Source organism: Numenius arquata, chromosome Z (assembly GCF_964106895.1).
Source record: "Numenius arquata chromosome Z, bNumArq3.hap1.1, whole genome shotgun sequence".
NCBI lineage: Eukaryota > Metazoa > Chordata > Aves > Charadriiformes > Scolopacidae > Numenius > Numenius arquata.
Window position 1 is genome coordinate 14,976,808 of NC_133616.1, and position 27,042 is coordinate 15,003,849.

The 27,042-nt window shown below is 37.4% G+C and overlaps 1 protein-coding gene across 1 annotated transcript in view; it reads right to left on the reverse strand.

The window, feature by feature from the left end:
* Window positions 1–6,604: 6,604 nt before the first annotated feature.
* The window catches only part of FYB1 (FYN binding protein 1), a 68,369-nt gene continuing 47,931 nt past the window's right edge, over window positions 6,605–27,042 (reverse strand). The window contains exons 7-19 of the mRNA XM_074166001.1: window positions 25,482–25,599; window positions 23,706–23,862; window positions 22,083–22,227; window positions 19,176–19,204; window positions 17,937–18,006; window positions 17,238–17,378; window positions 16,519–16,550; window positions 15,386–15,455; window positions 13,883–13,988; window positions 13,417–13,579; window positions 9,105–9,138; window positions 7,976–8,007; window positions 6,605–7,866 (exon numbers count right to left, since the gene is read on the reverse strand). Of these exons, the coding sequence (XP_074022102.1) occupies window positions 7,844–7,866; window positions 7,976–8,007; window positions 9,105–9,138; window positions 13,417–13,579; window positions 13,883–13,988; window positions 15,386–15,455; window positions 16,519–16,550; window positions 17,238–17,378; window positions 17,937–18,006; window positions 19,176–19,204; window positions 22,083–22,227; window positions 23,706–23,862; window positions 25,482–25,599 (1,120 nt within the window). The 3' untranslated portion in view covers window positions 6,605–7,843. The remainder of the gene's footprint in view (window positions 7,867–7,975; window positions 8,008–9,104; window positions 9,139–13,416; window positions 13,580–13,882; window positions 13,989–15,385; window positions 15,456–16,518; window positions 16,551–17,237; window positions 17,379–17,936; window positions 18,007–19,175; window positions 19,205–22,082; window positions 22,228–23,705; window positions 23,863–25,481; window positions 25,600–27,042) is intronic.

A 27,042-nucleotide genomic window follows, 5' to 3' on the forward strand; every position in this document is an offset into this window, starting at 1 on the left:
CTGCAGCCCCGGGCGTCTGTGCCTGGTGCACAAGGGAAGGCGCGAGGATCTGCGGGGGAGAGGGTTCTGCTGCAAGATTAAAAAAAGGCTGAGACTTCAGAGGATGTGGAAAAGGAAACAAGGGGGAAAAGGTGACCCTACTTGCTGCAGCTTAATCTACATAAATCAAACTCCTGTATTGAGCCATTCCTGAGATTTGTGTTCTGTGTCTCTGTAATACAGCAATGAGCAGAAATAGGAAAGGTCCTTCCTCCTGCGTATAAAATCTGCTGCCTCCTGAGAACGACATCTCTTTACTTGCCAGAGCACCTGAGAAAATGTGAATGCGGCCAGAACTTGGTTGCAAACCTAGCAGAACTTGGGACATCAGGAAGGACAGATGTCTTGAAACACGAGTGCAATGTGAAAGCATGGATATTGCATTTTACACACATCTGCTCCCTTGGGAATCCAGCTGGCTCCTGGGGTCACTTGGGGAGGGCACTGGTGACACAAAGGTGCTGTAGATATGTGATGGGCCTCCTTTGGACAGCCTTGCATTGGTCCTGAGCCAAAACTGTTTGCTTTGGACAGTGTGACAGCGCAGACCATCGAGGTGCCGTGCACAGGGATGTTTGCTTCCTGGCACTGTTTTAAGTGACTAGTATGGATGCAGCTGTAGTACCTGGGCTCCATGCAGCGACAGGCAAGGGGTGGGCCACCAGACTGCTCAGACAGGGACAGCACAGAGAGTAAGTCAAGCACAGAGGACCCAAGTGTGTAACCACTAGGTTTAGGTGGATGCTGAATGCTTTTTGTTGAACTTCTGAGCCACGTACTGGTTTTTCTATTCGTCCCTTTTGGTCTCACATTCACCAGGCAGCTTGGAGAAAAAGCAAGGGACAATTCCGTTTGCTCCCCGGGGAGGCTGTTTCCAGTGGATTTGCTTTTTGGGGTGTGATTGCTCTCCTGGCTCCTCATATATTCCTGATACATTCCTTTTCAAATATAATCCAATAGGTGTATTCCTACATATGTTGTTATGGAAAATGAGTTCTATAGATAATATAGATACCTTTAAGTATCAGTGATAAAGTTTGCAAAAGGAACATGATTTGGCTAAAGGAAAAACAATTCCTAAAAGAATTCTCAGATCAGTAAATACTTTTTTCTGGAATTGTTCTGATTTTGGAAAACAGCATAATCTAAGTTAACTCATGAATATAGTACCCTTAAATCCAGCTAGAAATAAAAACTACTAATAAAAAATTTAATTGATTGCAACTGGGTAAAATGTTAGTATTTCTTCAGGATCCAGTAATGGAAGAAATTTAAAAAAGAACATACAGCATATAGCAGAAAATTATGCAAGAGTAGCAATAAGTAGCATCCTAGGGCAACAACAACTCTTTGCAAAATAACAGAATGTCAAGTGATGTAACAAGTATTCCTGATTAACTGGGCAGGTTGCTAACTAGATTGTTAATTAGTGCAGCCTTACATTTAGGCACCCATTCATGCAAGATTTTTCACAGCATTCTGCACTGCATAATGCTACTGAAGCTGTGAAAAGCAACAGGTGTTGAGTTTGGGTATGGTTGGCATATTAATTAGACCTGAGGAAAGAAAAATTAAAAAACGCATGGTTGTTAAGTGTTTCAGTCCAACTAAACTCCAGTAATAGGGCTGAAGCTGTGCGTAAGGGTAATTTATCATCTAATTAAAAATCTGTATGGCAGCAGAAACTACTTTTTCTAAGTCTTCATGGTCTTTTTTTTTAAAACTGAAGAAGCCCATTAACATTTTCATTGGGCACTGGCTGAAAAAGGCTAGCAAACACTTTAGTAGCGGTGCTGTTATAGATCACGGTATTTATACTGAAATACTTGGATATTGAGATGCTCGGCAGTGAGTGGATATCGTTAGAACAGGCTTCAGCCTCCTGCACAGCAAGTACCTTCCTATGAACATTCCTGGCAGTATGGAAAGGAGCAGAGAAAGGGATGGGATGGGATAGAAAAGATATCTTTTCTTTTTTTTTTTTTTTTTTTTTAAATTTAAGTTGGCAGTAGTAAGATATATATAGCACCCCAATTAAGTACTGAAAAGAACTCCCCCAAATACTAAGGGCAGAAGGAAGGTATGTTTGGCCTGACTTTAAATGCTATGGGATAAACAGCGTAGAATGCAAAATATAAGAATTGTAAGTCTTCTCAGTGGTTAGTGAGTCATGAAACCTCTGCTGGTGTCACCCACAGAGTTCGGAATCTTGCACAAAAAATGAGCATTTAAACAGAGCAGCTTTTAAAAGTGGGATAAAAATGAAAGTGCCAGGGGTAGGAATGCAGAAGTAGGGGAACAGTCTAAAAGGAAGAAAAGAGAAAGGAACAAGGAACCAGAAAAGCAAAGGACAGAACACCGTGGTCAGAGGATCAAGGGAAAGAGGAATAATTATAGGCAACAGGAAGTAATCGAAAAAGGAAATAGAGGAGAATATGGAATGTCTCAGGCAGTGAAAGGAGGCAATGACAACAAAAAAAATAAGGATATTTTTGGATCAATACAGAAGAAGAAACTGGGCTTACCTGTGTGTGCTGGAAGGCATGTGACGGTGTCGTCCAGGGCAGGAGAACATGACAGAAGCTGAGATGCAGGAGAGGGGAAGGGAGCTTGGCAGAGTGTCCCTTCTGTCAGCAAAAAAAGGGGACAGGAGCCCCGGGTTCTGTGTCTGTGTTTTGTGTACATTTTCCACCTGAAGTGCAACCCACACGCAAGTGAAGGAGCAGGCAGCTTTTCCTGCTAAGAACTTGAAAATCAGGAATCAGGCCAAAAAAAGAATTAAAAGGCAGGAAAAAAAAAGCCAGTGCTTACTTTTCTTTTGTTTGTCTGTCTTATGATGCTTGAGCTGTAGGATTTGGCAATATTACTGAAGAAATGCAAATCGTATAATGTTTCTTAAAACCATTGGTATCCACGTAATTCACATTTCATTCACTTTTGTGTGGACATTTTGCATACTTCCTTTCTGTCTAACAGTCAATGTTTTAAGTTTAAATGGTATTTAGGTGTCTGTGTTGTTAAGAAAGAGAACAAACATACAGTTTCCCATATTCTTTTCAACAAGGTGCACAATATAAAATGCCTTGAGCAAGGAACTCCATACATTTAATAACAGTTAATCCTTTCTCTCAAAGTGCTTTAGAAGGAGGCAAATAGAGACAATTTGAGAAATTCTACATATGTTCAGGAGCCAGGTAGCTAGAGTGAAACACAGAGAAGAAAGGCTTTGTGAGATCATTGTAATTTTGCTCCACCCAGGCAAAGAAGAGGACCGGAGGCTACCACGCTGCTGCTCCGCGCAAGGCTGGGACATGTTGCGGTGGCATTCTGCAGTACCGCAGGGAGCCCGAGTGGCACCAAAGTGTCTTCCAGCTGGTTAGGGTGCTGGAAACTGCTTAGGATAACCTTCAGCTGCTCTACTGCCTTGTTTCCTAGCCAGGTTAAGTAGTCGAGGTGGAGGACTGGGAGGGCTGTGCTGCTGTCGTGGGTGAACAGCTTCTGATCAACAAGTTAATTATTTCAGATCGGGCTTGGGTGTCTCAGCCTGGCATATCCCCAGACCACCTACACACAAGGGTTTAATTCTGGCAAAAGGTGTAGACCTGACTCAAAACTGTGCCAACAAACTTGCTGTCAACATGGGAGTTGGGACATAGCAAATGATGTAAGTGGAGATAATAACGCAGATCATTCAATTCTAGAATTTGTCCCCAGTTTTTATTAAGTTTCAGGATATAATTTAAACTATTATTCAAATTAAATTATGATCAGTATTCCCTATCTGCCCCCTTTTCATTACTGAAAACATGGTATATTTAAAATATACATTTTGGATGCTAATACTTTTTAAACACAAGGTGTTTTCTTTCTTCTCTTTGTGTCTAACCACGAGTAGAGGCAAAGAAGAGGAAGAGAAAATAGTTAGTGCTAACCTAGGAAAGTACTAAAAATATAATTAATCTAGCTCTAGCAGTTTGGCTTTATATCCAACATTAATGGATATGTGCCACAAATTGTCTTCTGTTCATGCCATCCTTTCATACATTAAAAATGGCAATAAAATATTTTCCTGTCTTGCGAGATAAACCCATTACTATTCATGGGAATCTGAGATATCATTGTGATGAATGCTATGGGAAACTAATAATTCTGGGTGCAGCAGAGGCTGGGAAGATTTGCACTAAATAAAGGAGCGGCCAGAAACTGAATAAGCAGGGCTGAACAACCGCCTTTTCTGTTAACTCTCATCCAGCCCATGCACTAAATGAGACAGGGATCCTGTGGAAAAAAATACTGAGCCATCACATAATTATAGACTGCGCACACAGTTAAAGACGTATCCACACGAGGAGGCAGACCTGAGGCTGTGCAGCTACAGATTCATTTCTTGGAACCTTCGCGCTTCTGGAGCTGCTTTGCAGAAGCCAGAAGGGTGTCCTTTTACAGGTTCATTAGTTTCCTCAGAAGTTGTCTTATTTGACACAAAATACACGCACACAAATGCTTACACCTGTATCTGTCATGAAGTAATGTAGTGGTGAGGGGTCACCTAATTCACACAGCAAATCTAGGTTCTTCCACTGGTCCCCACAGCTGGAGATTATGCAACGAGATCATACACAGAGGGGGGTTTTGTTAACACCGTGGGAAGAGCAGCCAAGGGATCTGCAATTATGTGGATGGAGAATATAAACCTCTTAGGCAGGAATGCACAGGAGATCAGCTGCATTCCTGCAGCCTGGAGCCTGCGGTAACAGCAGAGAAATGCTCTAAAGCCCCTGAATTAGAGAAGTCCTTTGTGCCCTCCCTCCCTCCCAGTCCTGGTTTTGCTTAGGCTGTTTACTGGGATAGGGTAGAGGTACAACACAGATGGAAACCAGCTGTATTTACCTTAACCGGAGTGTTCATGCTGAAGTCTAATTTTTATGTCAATATTTTGATGTTTTCGCTGCTGAATGTTTTAGCAGGCACAGCCAAATACTCCAGGATTATAGACTGAGTTTGGAGAGGGAAAAATATCAAGAGAGAGAACAGCTTTCGTTTTCTTTCTTTATGACTTTTAAAAGATAATAGAATAAATCACAGATCAGAACCCCTTAAAATACAGTCTTTATTAAGCTGCCTAAGTATAGATTTTCCTGTCTGGAAGATTTTCTACTTACATTTCACTTTCTGGATAGTAATTACTGACAAATGCCACATTGTAGTTGTGCTGCCTCTGCAGCAATAATAAAATAGATTTTCGCTGTCAGCTGCTCAGTGATAATTTTCAGAAGTTATTGTACAGCTACTGTTGCTCTACTTTGGAAGAAGATGGTGTACCCACATTTCTTGTCAGAAAGCACACTTTTATTCAGAAGAAAGAAAAAAATGCATCCAGTGAATAACATCGGCAAAATAGTGAAAAGAAAAAATACACAATACCAGGAACTTTTCAGTGTGTAGTACCTTATAAATACATTTCAACACCCTGTAACAATCACATTATATTTGATCGGTGCAAACAATGCACAGATTTTTAGCTTAAGTATCATATGATTATTTGTTTTGATGATTTAATGTATCATAAGACCAATTCAATCAGTATAATCAGTGAGGAAATACAGTACCTACAACATATCAAGGCTAAGAACATGGAAAAGCTCTTCCAAATATATGATTGAAAAATCTCACAAAGAATAAAATTCACTTATTTTTCAGGGGCAAAAAAGAGGTTTGTGTTCTACTGAAGTCCTTTAATACAAGATAAACTATATTGAAAAGGAAGGTTCCTTTATTGGTCCTACTGCAACCCATGAAGTTCTACTGTTGTTTAAAGCAAAAAGAAGACTGGGAATATATGTTAGAATTTAACATAAACTCTTTTTGACATAATTAACTGTGTAAAGCATAAAACTATTTACCCTCTTTTTAGCTGACAAGTCCTTGTGTATTTCTAAATATCTGCATTCCCTCTCAGTTCTTTGGCATATTGCTAATTTGATGCAGATACCCTCTTGAATGCCCCTGAAAAATAAATAAACCATCAGCAGTGATGTAGCCAAATAGCCAGACACATTCATTGTGCATAATATACAAGGTCATGGTTTAAATTTGGGTGCTGGTGCTGATGTCTACACGTAAAATTGGTATTTGTATGCCTGGATACTGGTTGAAAAGCAAATATAGAACAGGAAACTCAAGTTTGCATATAACTTTTCAGTATATTATCAGTGATTTTAAATACAGTATAAAATAGCTTATAGGCTATTATCTCTACAGTTAATTTTATGTTTCATATCCCCATAGCATTATACCTCCTTAGAGATATACTGTATTTTGAACTATCAATAAAAGGCACTTGTATAAGATGAAATCTCAGCCCCACTGAAGGCAAAATCAAAACTCACTGACTTTAACAGAGCCTTTTTTTTTTTTTTTTTTTTTTTATAAGCTGAACTTGCTAGCTTGCTACATTGCACTGGTTTGTACACTGTACCTCACTTCCCTTGAGGATTGTAGGAGACTTGATTATCAGGAGGAGTTGGTTACACTGATCCAGCCCCGTTGCTTGTTGCAGGTTTTTGATTATCTTGCACTACAGCAAAAGCATCACATGTTACAAATAGATGTTCCATATTCTGCACGTGCTCACCCTCTTTACTGGGAGCTTCCCTTTGATTTCCAGTGAGTTTTGATACATAAGTGCAAAGTGATATTTATTATTATGATTCATCCATTCATTTTACTATTTTCTCATTCAGAGAACAGGATGACCAACGATCTTCAGGAGTAAATGTTGTTTCTTCAGTGGATAAGCATGGAAATGTTTACTTTCTATACTCTCATTTAGCCAAGTCTAGTGTAAAATATAGTACTTAAAAGAAAAAGATACTATCAAAATGGTGTGGTATCTATACATATGTATTTAGTCTAGAAGTTATTTCCAACCAGTTTTTCATCAGTTTACAGGTCCATTTTAATGCCTAAATTACTACAGTGACAACAACAATATATCTCCAAGGTAAACAGAAATTAAATCTTAACCTAAATGTTCTGAATATATTTTGAGCGACACTACCCTATAAAGTAGACTCTTCTACGGTTTATATCTCAGTGATGTATGCAACACATATGACATTGTTACTTTTACTATTAATATTAGTCAAAAAGTACTTGAAAAAAGGACAAATAAATTTTAGAAAATGGTATTCTATCATTAGTACCACGTAGAAAAAGAAACTTCAGCAGTAATGGCACGTGGCTGTACATGTCAGTGTAGCTAATGCTATTGCAATTGGAATGGCGGGTCAGCAATGTATTGTCTTCTCTGATGCCCACTTTTGATTTCCTGTTTTCACAACAGGATGTTATCACCAAAGGAAGCATTTCTTTTCAGGATACTATCCGCCCCAGAGTGGCAGTCCCTGGTGTTTAATAGACCAGAACCAGAGTAAAACTGTTGCCAGGGTTTGTTGCCCTCTGTATCCTTCATAGATCTGAACTCGCCTCTTTGGGTATAGGTAATTGACGAACAATTTTTACATGGACTGTCACAAATGTGGAAAAGAAGTGGAAAACAATAACCTTAACTTTAGCTCATATTCCCTGAATTTTAATTTGTCATATAAATGCCATTATGAATGTCATACAAAGCAAGGGATGGCAAAGCCCTGAAATCCTAAAAAAGATTAATTGTACATTTAGAAGAGTGTAAACAATTTAACTTGTTATCAGCTTTAGTGACTTCTCTTGCTTTCACAATTAGGAAGTCAGAAATAGATTTTGATCTTTAATGAAGCTTGTAGTTGGATAGAATTCTGCATCAGTCATTATCATATATGCAATCTGAAATGGAAATATAATGCAAAAATATTAGTATTGTGTTATACTCAAGGATAAAGTTGTTTGATGTAATTCAATCTAGTTACTGTATTGTTTGAAATGTTCAACGTACCGTCACCAATATCATCGTAAATCTCTCCATCACTGTAAGTTAAAGCAAGAAAAATAATATATTTAAAAACAGAGACATCAGATATATATTACTATTTGCATGTAGATACAAAATAGTTCAATTGCTAATTAGGAAAGTGCAACGTTTGTGGTAACAGAACAGTGTTGAACAAGATGGTCAAAGGATTTTCAGTGAAGAGTAGAGCTGGATACATTTCTTTCTAACATGAAAGGCTTGCTTTATTAAGAGGTTGGATTTTTTAATTAAGTTTTTAAGTAGCTACTCTAACAAACTTATAGAAATATTACCATAAAAAATGAAATACTGATTTTTTTAAATGAAAACTGGAAAAGATGATTAAAAAAAATCAGTATGCCGTTGAAATTCTTACTTCTTTCTGTACTTGAGAATGCTGTAATGGTTTCGGAGGGGCAGCTTTTTAGATAATGAATTTAGGTAATGTCTATAGGAATGAATATTCCATGCATGGGAATTTTCAAAATATGTCATGTAGATACACAAACATGCCTATGGAGGTCAGTAAGACTGTTTATATATAAGTTAAATGTGTGTATAAGTGTTTGCAGGCTTCAATTCTAAAAGTGACATATGATTTGATATTTAAGAGTCTAACATAAAGCCGATTGAAGAAAGTGGAAAGGCTATGTCTGACGAGAATTTTGGATTAGAACCTAAATGCTGAGCTCCATGCAACTATTTGGAGCACACTGAGCCAAATCTATTCAATCCCAATAAAACTGAAATAAAAATAAACCTAAAGAAAAATTGGTCCATTTTAGTTGAACATTTGAAAATGGCATCAATACACTTAATCGCATTACTGTGCACTTCAGTAATAGATTCTAGTACAAATAATGCTTAATTTATGTAATTTTTCATGGTTTAAACAAGAGTTTATGGTTAAGTAATGAGGAATGGGGCCCTGGAAAATTTCCAGCGTGGATGTATATGACTAATTCTTGAGAAATCTAAACTCCATAAAAATAACTCAATTTGCAGGACTCGAATGACATACTAAAATGATTACATTTCACTTTTATTTAACAGACAGTTTAGAACAAAACTGAGCGTTGTAACAAATTTTTCAAAAGGATCACTTTGTACTTACTTCTGAACTAAATTGCTTCTCAGAACATAGCCATCTGTAAAATTGAAATATATAGGTATTTAAGTTAAATTTAAATATTCATGTTATTTCTTCTGTTGCTAGCACTAGTGTTACGCACTTTTTCTATTTTATGTATTTCAGACAGAAAGACACAATAGATGGATAACAATATACAGTAGATATGTACTCAAGGAAAATTTTGCTTTTAACGTTTTTAAAAATTTTGGTTTTAATTATTTTTATCTGCTTGTTTAGTACAATGTGGTGCCTTAGATAGGGAATCAGAATACTACAGTAGCTCCAAGACCAGTTAGATAGCTACTGTGCCGGGTACTTTACATACTCATAAAATGCCATTTCTCTTGTTTCGTTGCAATAGTTTCCATTGTGTACAAAACTACTGCTGAAAGGAGGAAATGGTAATACAGGTTATACAAGATTAGGTTTTCATCTTATATTTCAGTTTCCTGGTTGCATGAGAGGGATGTAAAACAATAGGTATTGACATAAAATATTGGAGAGTTCACAAACTATACCACAAAAGTGTGGTATAGTAATAACCACATAATAATATTTATAATAATAAATAACTGAAATATGTATAGTTTCCTACAAAGACAAAAATGTTTTTCAAGATGAATAAACCAATTAATTACCATTAGCTGTAATTGTTTAAAAAATTTTAACTGTATCATATTGATAAGAACTGGTTTTATATATAATGGAAATACCTTAGAATATCTACTCACTAGAGAATTATTCTATTACTCTGTCACATTACTAATGAAATCAGATAAAACTATACGTATTCTTCCTCAATAGGTTTAATGTCTTGAAAAAATCGAGTATCTTTCGTAAAAGACATCTACTGAAATACTTGTCAATTGGTACAAGCAAGGAGAAATCCATAACAATACTTACATATTTGTAGGTAAACATTAGTATGTTGGTACAAAATTATGACAGTTCTGAAGGAGAAATGTGATCTTGTGCTATATTTGAAATTACTAAGTTTCCTTTATTATATTCATTAGGAGGCTTAAATGGTCACACTAAAATGATACGTTTTAGAATAAATTTATTAGCTTGAGTTGTAAAGTTCCTTCAGTTCTTGGAGCTCCACGTACTTAGAGTAACCATTATATAGTACAGAAAGTATCTGTTTTCTGCCATTATTTCTGGTGGTGATCCTTCAGGTCAGTCTAGATGAATCCCCAGGTCTTACTGTTTTACCTTGGAGTTATTCCCTCCTTCACATGAATTTCTCTTTTCTGATACTTAAGACAAGAAAGTATCTTTTCTTTTTTTAAATGCATAGTAATGTCCAGCTAACGAATGTCATATTTTGTGTTAAGCCTTTTTTACATCCAAGCCCTAAGTTTATTCTAACTGAAATTTCCTGTTCCAAGATCTGTTACTTACTAGTTGGGGAAACCTTCCCTTGTAAACTGGCATCAGACACAATGACCAGTACTGTTTCGAAAAGTTGCTGAACTATCAGAGTCTTCAACTGATCAATGTTTTGATATATAAACATGTCCTATGATACCTTGGATATTGGAAAATGTATCTGACAAGGTTATTATCCAAATAGTAATAAATAACTATTTCTTATATACAGCTTTTCTTCATAAAGAAAAATTTCCATAATTAATTTTAACTTGGCATATTTCCATCTTAAAATAGATAGATATCAGATATTGCTATAAATCTCAAAGGTAAATATTTTTTTTTTTGCAGAATATGCTGTATTAATTGCTATAGATAAAGTAGATTAGCAATTTGCTCTGTTGAAAGTCAAAATACATTAAAAACACTGCATTTTTAAAGAAAACTATCTTATGCTAGAGCTGAGGGTTGTATAAAAAGGCATTAATTTCATGTGATAATATTTCTCTTTAGCAGCTGTTAAACTGCAGGTAATCTTCAATGGTCAAAGAACCCAATGCAGATTTTCAGTCATCTGCCTGTTTTCTCAGGCCTGTTGCAAGTCAGTACACATAGGGAAAGCTCTGTCTATTCAGGATATTCTTAGCCCGGTTTTCTTTCCTCAGATTTTATTATCTGGGATAAAGGCATGGAAATTGATTTTTTTTTTAAAAGATGTAATCTTTTTAAAATTCTCTTTAAGCAGAGTCCAGTAAGTCCATGAAGTTTCACTGGGAATAATTTAAAATCATTTGATTCACCTAATCTTCTCTGTTTATTCTCCTAATTTTCTCAAGTGAAATACATGAAAGCGAAATGTCTTTGCTCACAGTCATGGTGCATAAACACAGGGGGCTTGCAAGCCAGGCGTGCATATGCCAGTCCTTCTCTCACTGCAAAGCATGATCTAGGTTCTTCTCACAGGCCCTAGCCCCTACATTTGTGGCAGATGCAGTCCCTGCTGATCTCACACTCTATCAAATTTGCTAATCCAAAATTACACATCTAAAGTTTCAGTTTCTTACTAATTTATTCATATTTATGTGGCTTCCATAATAGGGAACGGCACAGAGGGTAAGCATGTTCCATCTTGAGTACTGAGCACCACTGAAAGCTGTGAGCACATCAGGTCAGCTACACTGACACTGTAAAGGAAACCTGGAGAGGACACAACTTAAATTTTCAGGTACTGAAGTCCATTTGTAATCTAATGTTTAAGCAAAATCTACGGAAGCGAATTGAAGTCTTCTGTGTATTTCAAAAGGTACATGGGTCAGACCAAGGCAATAGTAAGAAGGAATTTGAGAAGGTAAATGAGAATCAGTTCCTCATTCCACTTTTGAAATTTCAAATCATTTCATAACAATTAAAGTAAGTGATAGCAGAATATATTCCTAAAATCACCAGCCCTTGCTTAAAAAGGTGGGAAGACTTTATAATATAATTTGTAATTTCATTTAACTGCTGGTAGAGCCAGAAAGCTGTGGAAGTGCTTCATAAGTTAACAATCAAATGGAAGAATTCATGTACAAGAAAGTAACAAAACCATCTCTAATTGTTGATTTTCAGTCTATCTGGCCTTCAAAATTTAAAATCATAGCTTCAAGATATGAGGAACTAGAGCAACAAGAGCAAATAAACAAACATGTCATGCACTTAACTAAAGTCGGATTCAAACTGCACTAATTATGGTGAAAATTGACAGAGATCTATTCACAGGTTTTCAGGGAGCATATTTTTATTTGTTTTGCTCTTTTATGCATAGGAAAGCAGTAGCTCCTGTCACCATTTGAAAGGCTTTGAAGACTATGTGAGGAAAACAACCGACATAAACTACTTTCTACTTTATTATTAGCTTGGTTCAAAAAGGGCAGCCTTGAAAGCTGCTCTTTGGGAAGTGGCTACATGAGTGCAATCCATATTTTGAAAAACATATGTGTTGTTATGCAAGAAATTCTTCCTCACCCTGCAGGCCTGCCAGGAAGAAGGCTACACTCCATACTGTAACAGATTAGTATAGAGGGGAAAAAAGAATAGAAGGAAAATTACTGAGTCCCCTTCAGAGGCTTATGGCATTGGACAGTCTTCTACATAGGTCAGAGGTAAAAAGTAAAGGTGAGCGGAAGGATGCTGCTACTTTGAACGTAGTCTTTTCCTACATAAAGTGAATTTTCATTAGGAGATTTGAGAAGCATTTTAATAGAAGGACATTAAGAAATTGAAACCAAAAGAAGATGGTCCAGACTTCTTGAAAAATGCAAAAACTTCTGCCAACGCATGCTCTGGTCAAGGGTTTCAGAGAAACACGGAAAATCCTCGTGCGGCTCCCAAAACAAGCAGTCATGCCAACAAGGATATATGCCTTGGATCAGCTGGGAGCTAGGGGGAAGAATCCTAAGCAGTTTCTGCCCCAACCTGTTGAAAAGATTAAACTCCATCTCTGGCAGTCCATAGTAAGAATATTGTTATTGATTTTCCCTTGGTTGCAATCAATGGGCAAGCGCTTCCCAGAGATGCAGCAAGGATTTAACTTTTACTAGGTTCTGTGGGGTATTACAGCTATACTCTTTTTGGCAAATAGAGGGAGACAGAAGCAATAAAAAACATCTGCTAATATTAGTTGATGCAAAGCAAGATTTACATAACTATGATGTCCTTTTCTCACATTTGGTATCTCTTGTGTATTGGAGTTTTAATTTTTTTAAGGCAAGCTGCTCTTAAAACACAGTAACAATAACGATCTACCTCTTGTCAACCACCAAGTAAGGAAAAAGATGAGTATTAGGCTCTGCCTGATATGAAAGGGAAAAGGGTTTTTCACATGTCCTGACTCAATCATTCTCTGACAATTTGATTTATACTGCAGCTTTTTAATAAAACTTACATTTTCCTTCTACATTCCTGCACAGGACCTTGGTATCATCTGTACTTTCTATAATTTCAAGTGACTCCCCTGGTTTAACTTGTAAGTCTTTAGGTCCCCATCTTCTCTGGGGCAAATCCTGGACTGTGGTGGTAGAGTAAAGAACTTTAATTTCACCTTCAAACTGTAAAAATAAAATAAAGATATACTGGTTAAAAACCATCCATGTAAAGCTTATGAACATGCAGCTTTTAGACCAACATATTCCCCTTTATTACTAAATTTTTGAAAATTAGGCAAATAGTTGTTTATGGTATGTGCCCATGCTCACCATTTGGACTTACAAATGCTCAGATCACAGTATTTTTACAAGTAGTAATACTTTACCTTTCAAAGGCAAAATGTATTATTTATAAATTAGAGAATACAAATTAGAAGACACCATAAAGATATTTTAATCTTTATATTTTATACAAACAAAACTTACTTTGAACTTTTTTCTGAACTCTTTCTCTTCTTTTTCCATCTTTTTAAGCTTTTGTGCATCTTTTTCATCTGGTTTATGTTTTCCAAGGCTTGCTGATTTTGATGAACTAAAACAGGAGGTTACAGGTGAAAACAAAATTAGCAACACATCTGAGGTATTGCCAACTTTTCCGATAATTTTAGTGAAAATGCATTTGCCTCCATGTGTCTTTAGTATGTTTTTGTTTCTCTACAAAACTAATATGGATAATACAATACAGATTTGATTTCAAAAGAAATAAAATGTTGGGGTTGTCTTTCCTACATTTCTCTTTTAATGAATTCTAATGTTAATATATCTATCACATAAATGAATATGGAAAATTATTTGAAGTATCTGGTGGGTAAAGCAATGAGAACCAAAAATAATTTAGGTAAATGATGCCCATCACTTTAGAATCTCTAGGCAAGGAGCAATTTTCATGAAGCCTATGTATCTTTGGGCAGTAGGCTGAAAAACATGTGCCCCACTGTGGAGGCAGCTGGAACGTCTTAGCCTTTTCTACAGTAGCTGTGTTAGTCCTATGTTCCCAGAGAAGACCTTGCTACATCAGGTAATCTGCATTACATGACCCATTTCAAGTTCTGTTGGTTTTTCCACATCCCTGATACTGTTGACTTAGGCCAATAAGTATGGAAAGCTTTCATGCCTTATCTGCCCTTCATGATGCTGTAGCTGTAAAGTCTGACTCTACATTTTGATCGTTCCTGATCTCTGTAAGAGTTGTGGATCACAGTTTCACTGATGATGAATGTGTGTGTGTGTGTGTGTGAACTAACCTAGATTTAGGTTAGGAGGGCTATGCCTTTTCCTTAGGGTACACAGTTCAAAGTGCTCTCTGATTTAATGCCTCCAGGCTAGATTATTGTAGTGCATTCTGTAGCTCCACCTGAGTGGAGTTAGTGACAGCAGAATATGACACGCTGCAGTCATCTTCACAGATGCATCTGTGCTCATAACACATCTGTGCTCCAGAGAGGCCCATAACTTCCTGGTCCAGGGATAGGAGTTCTCCAAGTTGAACTTCACACCTCCAGATGTATTACATACTTATAACACAGAGCACTATCTCCTTTTCTCTTAAAATAGTACAGCAGCTGGGATCAAGGACTTATCCTAACAGTCCCCAGATTTTGATAAGAAGAGGACTGCATGCAGAGAATCTACAATGAAGTACCTTTAGGCCATGCATTAATTTCTACCTCTTGTCCATGAGGGACTAAATTTGTTGAAATTCAAAGCATGCTTATTTATTCTATAATATAATTATTATTTCAATAATAAAACCAGAGGCAGGGAACTTTCGACTGCCATTGTCAACAGCAGGGCTAGGAGAACTACAAAACCTAACAACACCAAATAATGCATACATTAGTAGCAATATGCCTCTAGTAAATACTTTGCAAATGTTTCACAGTGTATTACAGATTTCTAATCAGGGGAGTAATTCCTATTTTCACTTGCTTGACTTCAGGCGGTGGAGGAGGGAAGTCTGAAGAATCTACGTCATCATAAACATCATTGTCTCCACAATCTGAAACAATAGTGTTCAAAAGAATGGAAAATTATTATGCAGTCCTTGAGTAGTGAATACATAGTGGTACAATCTATGGTAGTGTAGCTAAATTGGCAAGAAATGGCAGCAAGAACGGTAGTCATTTATCGTCTATAGTAACTGTGGGTTCTCTGTTTTGCATAATGTACTGTGCAAAGCCAACATTTTCAGAGTAAGACTCTTTATTAATAATAATAGGTATTCACTGGTATTTTAATCTTCTTAAACTGAAGCAGGTTTTAGCACATGTTGGCTAATGCAATAGCCTTTAATCTTCATTTTAATTAGACCATTTCCCACTGCATTGCATCAAAGTATATTTTTGGAGTTCAATGTTAATGTACACTCAAGTACTTCTATAGCACTCTGCTCAATGCAGCATTGCTTGGAAGTGGATATGAATCACATGTATGTAATTTTTTAGGCCAGCTTGCAGTGCCAAAGCAGTGAAAAGAATTCTTACCCCAAAAATCACATTGAATCACATTCAGCATATTTGTAGAGAGGAAGTAATTGTTCAACTCATCAAATCAACAGATAGAAAAATCACAATAGGATATAAAAGGTTTAGAACTCAGTTCTGGCAAGAGCCTCAAAAATTATAAGAACTTGCTTTTTATTCCATGGCTGAGATGATATTTATGAGTATATGTTATCTTACAAAGACATTGCGAATGATAAAAATAACAACAAGCATGTCTTTTAATGTTTGAAGTCTTGCATTAAGTGTTTCTTTGCAAGTGTATCTGTTCATACTTAATGCCAAATAAAATGAACTAGTGGAAATCTCACATAGAAAAATCATGACTTCTTTTAAAATACATTAACTTTTTTTCTAGAGAGCTTGCAATGTATTTGTTTCTCCTTGTCTGTAGCCAAATTAGTGACAATATTTGAAGTCTGTTTGCTAGAACTGGGTAAGCAATGGGAAATCCTGTTTCCTTCCTTGGATGTATTTTTGTGACTAGAGTGATACAGAGTAATATATACAGAAAAAGGATCAGGAATCAATATGGAGGCTGAACAATAGGCTATTAATTACCTTTTCCAAACTGCTTTGTTGAAGGAGACATGCTGAAAAAAAAAAAAAAAAAAAAAGATGCTCATTAAGTATTTATATCACATTAATAGTCTTTTGCATCATTTAAATAATTTTAAAAAATTGCAACACAAGGGCTCCGGGTAATCTCCAGATATTTGGAAACTCCACTGATACAAGCAATATTCATGGACTAAATGTAGCACTGAATCAAAGTAAACTGGTTCAGAACTGAATGAAAGAAGATGGTGGTAAAAACACCAGTTGCTGATCTAACCTCTAAGCAAGATGGGTAGAGGACAATCCTTGCATTTTCTATTTGGCATATTATTCCTAAAATTTGGATTAATGAGATTAGATTTACCAGTTTATCTCAGCTACGTGGTACTGATGAGCAAAGTACATTTTAACTGAGGATATATCAAACCTACATCACTAGGGTGGCACAAAGATGATGGATTATTTTGGGGTTATTCATTAAAAAAAAAAAATTTGGTGCATTTTAATTACCAGACTTGTGCAACAAATACAGCTTGTTAAGAGAGTAATTACTGTTTGCAGATGAAAAGAAAGGAGGTCAGTGTTTTTGCACAAAAGTACTATTCTGAGCTGCAATTTGATGCACGATTCATTAGACTGCTGTGAGAACATGTTAGTAGCATGTGATCGATGCTTTGTTAGAATTAGTTAATGTGCACTGTGATTTCCTGGCAGAATCTTACAACAAATCTCCATTATCTTCTGCCCCATTGACTTTGGTTGTCTTTTCTCGTACACTTTTCTTTTTGCCATCTTTGACCTTTAACATCTTCAAGATTCCCCAGGACCAGATACCATTCTTATCTTCATCCTGCGATACAGACCTTTGGAGTATGCATGCAATTATCACAATGTAAAATGTAACATTCTTTTTAAAAGGACCAGTTTAAATTCTCCACTGATGCACATGATTCTCATTAGTGCCAACAATGTATATGTCACAAGGGTGAGGACACTTACCTGAAAGCTAAACACTAAAATGCTAAAGTAGAAATATGTATGCTAGGTCATTTGTAGATATTGAGATATATTTGTAGGTATAGATATTAATCTAGTGCCTTATTGTTTTCATGGTGTTACTCAGCAAGCTAACGTTTTCATTTGTTATTTTCATTTCAGAGCTAGTCTGTCTAGTTAGGGATTTGGGGATTTTCATGATTGTAGCTGATTTTGCTGACATACCAAAATTAATTACAGGGCAAAACTTCTCCAAAACACCAAAGAACCCTTTTTCTTAGATTCATTAAACCATCCTGATGTGTACCTACTTGCTGATCATCCTAATACTTGCTAATTATTATACCTAATTCAAAAATACTAAAAACTGAAATGAAAACACTTTGTTAAAGAAACAAATTATTTAAATGATATAAAAAACTTACTTAGTTGCATCATCTTCATCATCAATCCCATCATAAATTTCTTGATCAGAAGGAGGAGGTGGGAACATCTCTTTAACAGATCAAACAGTGAATTAATGCAATTATATTTAATGCTGCTGAATAAGATATTCATTACCGGCCTTTTAAGTATGTCAGATGTGTGTGCAGGCTGTGCAATATACTTCCAAATGGAATTACTGTAAACCGGCACAGCTTATTTTTTAGAAGGGTGATTTAGACTTATCCCAGTTTGGAATACCATCCACAGCATTTGGGCACTGCCAATCACAAGCGCATGACTACTGTAAACAAATGCATTTACACTGTATTCGATGAAATTTTAAAGGGCTGATTTTACCCCAGTCGTTATGATGGCTGATGACTTTTAGATTTTTGTGGGTGATTCTAGTGGTGTTTGAGGGTGTCAGACCAACACTCTGAGCAAGTGACATCTTGTGTTCACCCACAGGAGTCAGAAGCAATGCAAGGTAAGCTTCCCATTTTGGTCTCAGTTCTGACCTTTGAGCCCCACCTTCTTCAGTGCAGGGTTGGCTCAGTTTGCATGTCCAATTCTAGCCACTTGTCAGAGTGATCAGTGAAATCTGTACTTAGCTGGCAGCAGCGTCACGCAGGACTGCCAGGGGATGCTTCAGCTGTGACTAGTATCTAAACTCTAAGCTGAGAAGATGAGCTGTGCTCTTGTGATCAACAGAGAATGCTACATAAATATATGTGCTACCAAAGAGGAAACTGAGTTTGAATGTGTGTTCTTGACAGTGTGAAACTGCTGCAGTCATACTGGTTGGGTCTCCAGAGTATTGCTGAACCTGAAGATCCCTTTAACTCTGTCAGCAAAATGCAGCCTTAATAGGTAGTATTACTGGCTGTTTCAGAACTGGCTATCTCCTGCCCCAAACCTCTTGGTCATTTTGCCAGGTATATCTGTGCTGTTTTATGGGATGATTTACCTTCGCACACACACACACAAATATAAAGTTTATTCATCTTCTGGCATACTTCTGATTTACAGTATCTGAAGACAAAACTTCTTTCTCACCCTTTCCATAGGTGGAAGGAAAGTTAATTTGACCACTATACCTCCTTGTTTGTTGCCTGGTAGCTAAACATTTAGCATGCTTATGGATAATTACTGTGTTATTTGGAAGCTACAGAGGTCTGGATTTGAAGGTAAGCAGTAAATAGAAATAACTCTCCCCCAAAAGTGTATGTAGAACTTACTTCCAGCTCCACTTGGACCACCACTCTGACTGGAAAAGCAAACGAGAGATATTTTAGATAAAAACAGTTATCCTTTGCAAAAACAAAACACCATGATCACCCATCATTTTTGCAGTTATTTGTTCTAAACATTTTGGCTTTGGCACTCCTCTGCATTTCCAGATGACCACTATAAATTCTGCACTGGAATCTCAGGCACACGCTTGTGTGTTCTGTATGGACAACAACTAAATGTTCCGGTTCTTTCTTTCTCTCTGTTTTCACTACATACACACCGATTTCTTACAGTCAAATAGCAGCTGCATTCTCACTAAGGCTGAAGAAAATGTGTCATGTAATTTGTAGGGGAACTTGCTCTTAGATGAGGAAAGATTAACTTTTAGTAGTAAAGAAGGAACAGATACTTTTTTTTTTTTTTTTCCCCTTGGAATTAATTCCTTACAAATCAAAAAAGAGAATTTTAAAATATAATTTACAGTAATTCAAGGGGTTATAAGAGAGACAGTTATCAGTACCATCTTTAGTTGATGTGAAAAAAAGGACAGTATTTTATAAGTAAAGCTGTGAAGCAAATTCTTTGTTTGCATAAATCAATGCAGATATTTCAAGTCAGTGAAGGTGCACACTTTGACACAAACAGAACATTCAATCCTAATTGTTAGCAATTGTTAACAACTGTTAGCTACCAATAGTGTCATTTTCAAGAAAACACAAACAGATATCTACAGCTACAATGATTTACTATATTGAGAATATATTTTATATTCTTGTTAATATCTTTAAACTAAAGTAGAAAGTATGACTAAGGATCATAGGATAATTCATGTTGGAAGGGATCTCAGGAGGTCATGTAGTCAAACGATGCCAACAGGAATAGAATCTGACTGAACACTAGAAAGGGCATCCATACCATTTAGATTCATCCCTTATGAGGGGATTTTCTTGAGGTGAAATGGTAAACAAATGGATTTATTGCTCAAATAGCTTTCATTGGGCAATGCTTTAAACCTCTAACTGCATGCTTCTAACATTTCAAGGATTCCATATTAGCCTAGTGTACTAACAGTAACTGAAAAAAAAACCTGATAGGTTCAGAGTAACAGGGATTATTTCCAGGTCAGAACCTTACTTAAATTTATACATCAAAACAAGATATTTGTTAAACTCTTGCACCAAGAAATCCTGAAATACAACAGCCCTAGTCACTTATTAATTTTGCAATATTAATAATACTACTGATAATGAGATAAAATTATTTGGTCAAGAGGCTTTCTTTTTAGTATGGTGTTCTTACAGTGGTTTCAAAACATGTTGATGTATGTCAGACCTTCCAACAATTCATGCTCATGAGCTGAACAGAATGCTATTAATCACTACAGAAGATAAAAATGTCAAAATACAGCTGAAAGGATTTAATGAATCCGAGCCATTCATTCATCATTCCAAGTTCCTTACACTGTTATTTTAATATGCAACAGTGTAAGCATTCTTGTTTGCTTTTGAATTCAATACATTTTCTAAATTCCTTGCATTGAGGTGGCTAACTGTAATGCTTGCCATAGTGAAAAGGATTGGCCAAAGATACTTCTACAATGAAGTACCTAATGCTCGGATTACCTAAAACCTAGAACAACTAAAGCAACTCTTCCAGCTAGGCTATGATGCTGTGAGACTGTATGTGTAGGTCAGGTCATACACCAATGTGCAGGGAGGAAAACTGACACTGAGCAACCTGGAAAAATATCAGATGCAAAACTGTGTTGGTTGCTTGAAGAATGCCAGCCTGAAGGCAGATCTTTCCAAGTGCTGCTTTTAGAGCTCATGGGGACGTTCTAGCAGCTGATGATCAGCTGCAACCAGCAGCTAGATGGCTGCAGTCCCTTTATTCCAGCCAGGCCTCGAAGGTAAGGTACTGGGAAGCAGTAAGAGCAGGTGTAATGGCTGAGAGTTTCCAGGTGGTTGTCCTACACTTTGAAATCCTCTATGCCCATATGCAGATCTGTGATCTGAATCCTGAGGTATGTGTTTCTGCACATCAGGACATGTAATGGAGAATGAGCACTAGTTTGTTCCATCACATGACAGAAGTGGACTTTTGTGTGAGGTGGGGTAACAGAGGTACCACCGTCATATTGGGTCATGTGATAGCCTTTGAGTCTTGTCACAAGATCACTAGGATATTTCCCTGCCAGCAAGTTTGATACGCTGCTGGAGATGGCAATTCTCTAGCTGCAGATCTATTTGATGTGAAAAATATGGCACATTGAAGTAGGGAGTCTGCAGCACAGCACTGCATTGCCAATACACGTGAGACTGTGCCGTAGAGGAGAAGCTTCTGATTAAGTCAAAAAAGTATAGCTCATACCCAGCTCATGGGGTTTTATAGGCCTTATTTTTCAGGACTAAACACATTAGCCACACTCTCTTCTGAAGGGCCATCTTAGTCATGCCTCCAGAAGTCCCTTCTCTTCAAAAGGAAAGAGGCAGTAAGGCTCATAGTTTGAGATCAATGAGGGTGGTCAGGAGTTCTCCAGTGCAGTGAGTGTTGACATTGCTTTTAGAGCCATTTTATTCTTGCATGTTAGTAAGGGCAGAATGTGACTTCAAAAGACAGAACAAGAAAAGAGAGGGAGGGAAGAGAACCGCACTTCCCGCAGGTGATTTGTAATCCTGCATATTTTGCCTTTTGCTCTCTTTTGGGCTGCAAAGCTGTAGGTCCTCATCCTATTGGATTCCTCCTGAGTATGAGTACTTAAAGGTGTTAGATTCCAGAATACATTCTTGTTCCTCTGACTATTTCAGTTTGAATTGCTCTGTTAGATGTTTCTGCTATAAATGGCTGTTCTTTTGTGACAAGAGTCTGCTTTGTTGTTGCAATACATACTTGCTAATACATACAATACATACCTGCTAATACTGTCCTGCTCTCCAACATCATCATACACTTCTTGATCACTCTCTGAATGTTTCACAGCAGCTCTGGTAGCTGGTTGTTGCTTTCTTCTTAAAGAATCATAATCAATCTCCACCATTGTTGTTTTAATGTATCCATCTAAATGAATGAAACTATGTAATTAGGCAGAGAAAATTTTAAAGATCATTGTAAAGGGATGATTTTAACAGAAGGTTCAGAATCAGGAATTGAATTGTTTTTATGATCTTTGAAAACTTTCAGAGAAATGTCTCATTCCAAGCAGCCATAGCTTGAGTCTCCATTTGTCTACACAATTACAAATCTCAGATTTGTTTCGTATCTTGACCCAAACTCTCCTCTGCTAGCGTCAAGTTAACTTCACCTTTATTTACTTCCCAACTACAGCAGGAGAATTTTCTGTGCAGAGTCCAGGAATCATGAGGCAAGCTCCCTTTCTTAGCTAACCTGCAGTCTTGTGACATATTTTAGCGCAGTCATAGAATCGTCTAGGTTGGAACGGACCTTTCAGATCATCGAGTCCAACCATTAACCTAACACTGCCAAAACCACCACTAAACCACATCCCTAAGCACCACGTCTACCTGTCTTCTAAATACCTCCAGGGATGGCGATTCAACCACTTCCCTGGGCAGTCCCAGCATCCATGGAGACTCCACCACCTCTTTGGGCAACCTGTTCCCTTACTTGATCACCCTCACAGTAAAAAAGTATTTCCTGATGTTCAGACAGAATTTCATGTGTTTCAGCCTGTGACCATTACCTCTTGCACCACTGGAAAGAGCCTGGCTCCATCTTCTTTATACCCTCCCATCTGAGCCTTCCCTTTACCAGGCTGAACAAACCCAGCTCTTTCAGCCTCTCCTCATATGAGACACAATCCTGTTCTTGAACGTATTTTACATCCAGTGCTACCAAGTGCTTGGCTGGTTCTACACGTGTGAACTGTCTTACTGAACTTCTTGTCATTTTAGTCTCCTTAAAAATCAAGCAAGTGCTTTTAATAACTTTAATTGATTTTATAAACCGGTCTTTTGATGTCTTTACTATAACCCAGGACTGAGATTAAACACCTTGTTATACTCATAGATCCACTGATGATATTTCTACAATTCAAGAAACATCTTGGATTGCAGACAAAATTAAATCTAGAAATCAGTTAAAAAATTTCCATAGGAATAGGAACAAGTAAAACACTTAAAACAGGACCTTATATTCTCTGCTTCTATTTCAGGAACACCCATGTTCCTTTTAATACAAATACCTGAAAAAATGTGATCCTTGTTACTGGCACAGAGCCAAGTTGTGATGCTATTTGAAGGCTGACATGAAATTACCTCTCAACAGGTCTATGAAGATCCCAACATATTGTTCCTAACTTATTCTAGCTCCTGTATATGTTACATTATGTTGTATAATAACTTCCTACTATGGACTGAGCCTCGCATGCCAACTAAGCACAGGAGGGTGAGTTGTGGTAATTATTTACTTTGGTGGCCAGTGACTCAGCCTTGGTAAGGCTACTCATTGGTGTAGTGCTCACGTTTGCTGTCATACATTGAAAACATTCAGGAGCACAGTGAAGAGACAGAACTCACAACATCCTTTTATCCTGCCCAGCCACTTTCCTTCTGGGTTGTCTGTGAGGCGAATAATTTCAATCTCATCCCCTTGTTTGACAGTCAGCTCATTCTTCCCTCCCTTGTGGTCAACACAAGCTCGTGCCTGATGAAGGACTTGGATGGGTCCCGTTAACTGCACAGAAGAAGCAACAAAAGAAGTCACGTGGAAAAGTGAAATTCTTTCCCAAACATTCAGACAAAAGAGAATATAACAATAATGATGATTACTTGTTTCATTGATATTTGAAATAGTCTAGGCAAATAAACAAAAAGGCATCAATCCTGCCCCCAACTACCCAGTTTAAATTAATAATCAGTAATGAAAAGAGAGGGCAATGGCATAACAGCATGGCAGCTGAAGAAGTGACTGGCAAAATCACAGTGATACAAACAGGCTAACCCATGGAGCCTTTTACAGGTTCACAAAACACACACATATTTAATCCCAATGGGCAGCTCCATGTAGTTTCAGCAGAACTATTCATACGAGTAAATATTCATTAACAGAAATAAGTCTACCACATAATGTCCTGTGTTTACAATTCTACTTTATAAACAATCCTACAAGTACTCAGAAGAGATGATCACAGTGTTTACTGGAATTCAGGATTCTCTTTGTGAGATCTTTAATATGTGTTACGGAGAAACCACTTTGGATTTCAGTATCTTTGGCTTTAAGATATATGTGATCTTTCAGAGGCATGTGACTGTTGACAATTATAGACTAGCTTGGGAATATCTATCCTGTATAGGTGTCGAAGAAATGGGAAAGAAAATATGCACTAAAATATATTTGCTTGCATTTAAGAATAACAACATACTTTAATGGCCGCAAGAGAGCAGTCTGCAGTCTAAAAGCATCCAGTGGACTAATGACTGTACTTCACAGGAGTGGTCTGAAAAATAGACTTTGGGCCTGACAAATGCCAGCTAACCCACTATTATTAACTATTAGTATTTTCCTCTCCAAAGCAGACCAAGGCCATGATGCGAGAGAATCACCATGGCTTTACTGTGTACAGAGCATAATAGGAAGAAAAACAAAGCTGCCCACTAGGTACAATGACCCTGAGAGAAGCAGAGTGGAGCATTGTGAACAGGCATTAGTTAACAGAAAACGGCTGGGAGATTTGTAAACTGTGGGAGCATGCTGACCACTAGCTATATAAAAATGATGTAAACCAGAAAGAACTCTCTCATCATTTAGCCTGTAGGCTTTGACAGTGACTGTAGCTCCCCTACATGTGCCCAGTTCCCTTCCTCCCCATTTAGGCTGGAAGTCCCTTTAGGTCCATTTAGACCACAGCAAGGGCAATGTGTTGTAATATAATGTTGAAATCTCTCAAGGGCTGGATACTCTGAAAGAAAAAGTACTAAGCATATGGGATACAAATCCCACTTTTATTAAGGACTTTTGATACTATTCTAGTGACATAAATGCTTTTTAAACAGAAAAGTGAAAGGAAATGTTTTTAAGGCTTTTTTTTACGTAGAAAGAACTTGAGAAGGGAATTTAATGAAAACTACATAAGCACTGAAAAAATGTCTTTGCCCGCAGTGCAGAACCCAAAGTCAAACACATGCCAAACATAAAGGGGTAGCTTAAACCTTTATTCAGAATTTATCCAGGTGCTTGAACTACCAAACATAACAAATAGTTTTGTAGCCAACTGAAAAGTGCACTTTGAACTTGACAATGCCAAATAATGCTTTTTACGTGTATTTGGCCAGATTACAAAATGAAAAACTTACTTTGAACTTCTTCCTTATTTCATGCTCTTTCTTTTCTTTTTCCTTTTGTTCTTTCTTCTCTTGGTCCATTCTTCTCTTTTCTTCCTTGTCCCGCTTCTTCTCTTTTTCCCTTGAAGATCTGAAAGTGCATTGCCGGGATTGAATGTAGCAGGGAAGAAAATCTCATTAGAGCATTCTTACCCAAGGTAGCAAAGGACCACATGAGATGGAAAAAGAGTTCTCCCAGTGAAATGAAAGCTACAGATTCTAAACCCTAGTGTGGCAGCAATAGATAGAGTAAGCAGCCCTTTCTCTTACATTACATATATAATTTAAAGTGGCTGTCCTCAAGAGGATGATAAATCAGAAAAGGTTATGTGGAGGTAGCAGACTAGCTCTACATGTGCATGTCCAAACATCTCTGAGCTAATTTTGGCTGGCAAGCTTGGAAACTGGTAGCAGTCTAGGTGTCGTGGCACTGGCTGCAGCTATTAAATATTTACCCAGGCCATCAGTGGTCGATGCAGCCTGAACTGAAGCCTGAGCAATCACTGGACTGCAGTTTTAAAACCAACTGCAGCCTATTCCAGCAGTTTACACAAATGACAGTCAGTCTTCTGCACTGCATCATAAATGTGTCTATCACACCAGGGAACATCGCCTGCTGTGCCTCATGTACTGGGGACTTCTGAGATCTGGGCCCCGGGATGTAATTAGGATTACAGCTACGGCTCTGCCATTTGCTGCCAACAGCGTGGCTCGAAGAGCTGTGCTCTGCAAACCCTATGGAACTGATTGAGTGAGGCTCCCTCCCCTTCCTTTTTTGGTAATTTTGCTGAACTGATATGCTCAAATTATATTAAAAAAAGACTGAATGAGGATCACTTGTTTTACTTATATAGTTTTAAAATTATGTATTTTCAAAGAGAATCCAACAATAATTTTTTTGCTGAAAGTCATTCTACATCTGAAACAAGGTATTTTTGTGTAGGAACATTAGACTGTTACTTATTCCACGGGATTTAGAGCTTTTCTTTGGCTGTGGTCATACAGTAATCCCATACATTTAGACATTAACAGGGCAAGGGAGTCCTCAAAGCAAAGGGCTAAATGGCAGAAGAATGACCAGTGCTTGTATTCCGGCTCTGTAGCTATGCTAGGGAACTCAGGTCATGAGAATGGTAAATCCAGCCTCTCATAGGAGTTCTAAGTATATTTATCTAGAAAGCAAGAAAAACCACAACAAAAGATCTATCTGGAACCATAGTACCAAGGGGCTGAGCTTATTTTTCCTCTAGGCTGTAATTCCAAACAGTGATCCAGACATATTCCTTAGATCAGAAATCAGACTCCTGTTATCTAGATCACAGTAAACACATGGTTTTATTGCAGGAGTTTTTCCAACCCAGGGCATAGCAGGTCTAAATAGGACCGAACCTGTGAACAACCTGACTTTCTCTAGGTGAAATGAATGAACTCAATAATACCTGGCAGGGACTGCAGTGGAATCACACTTTTGTGCCAGATGAATTACCTTTGATAGCAAGCTTCTGGTAATAAAGATACAATAGGTTATAGAGTT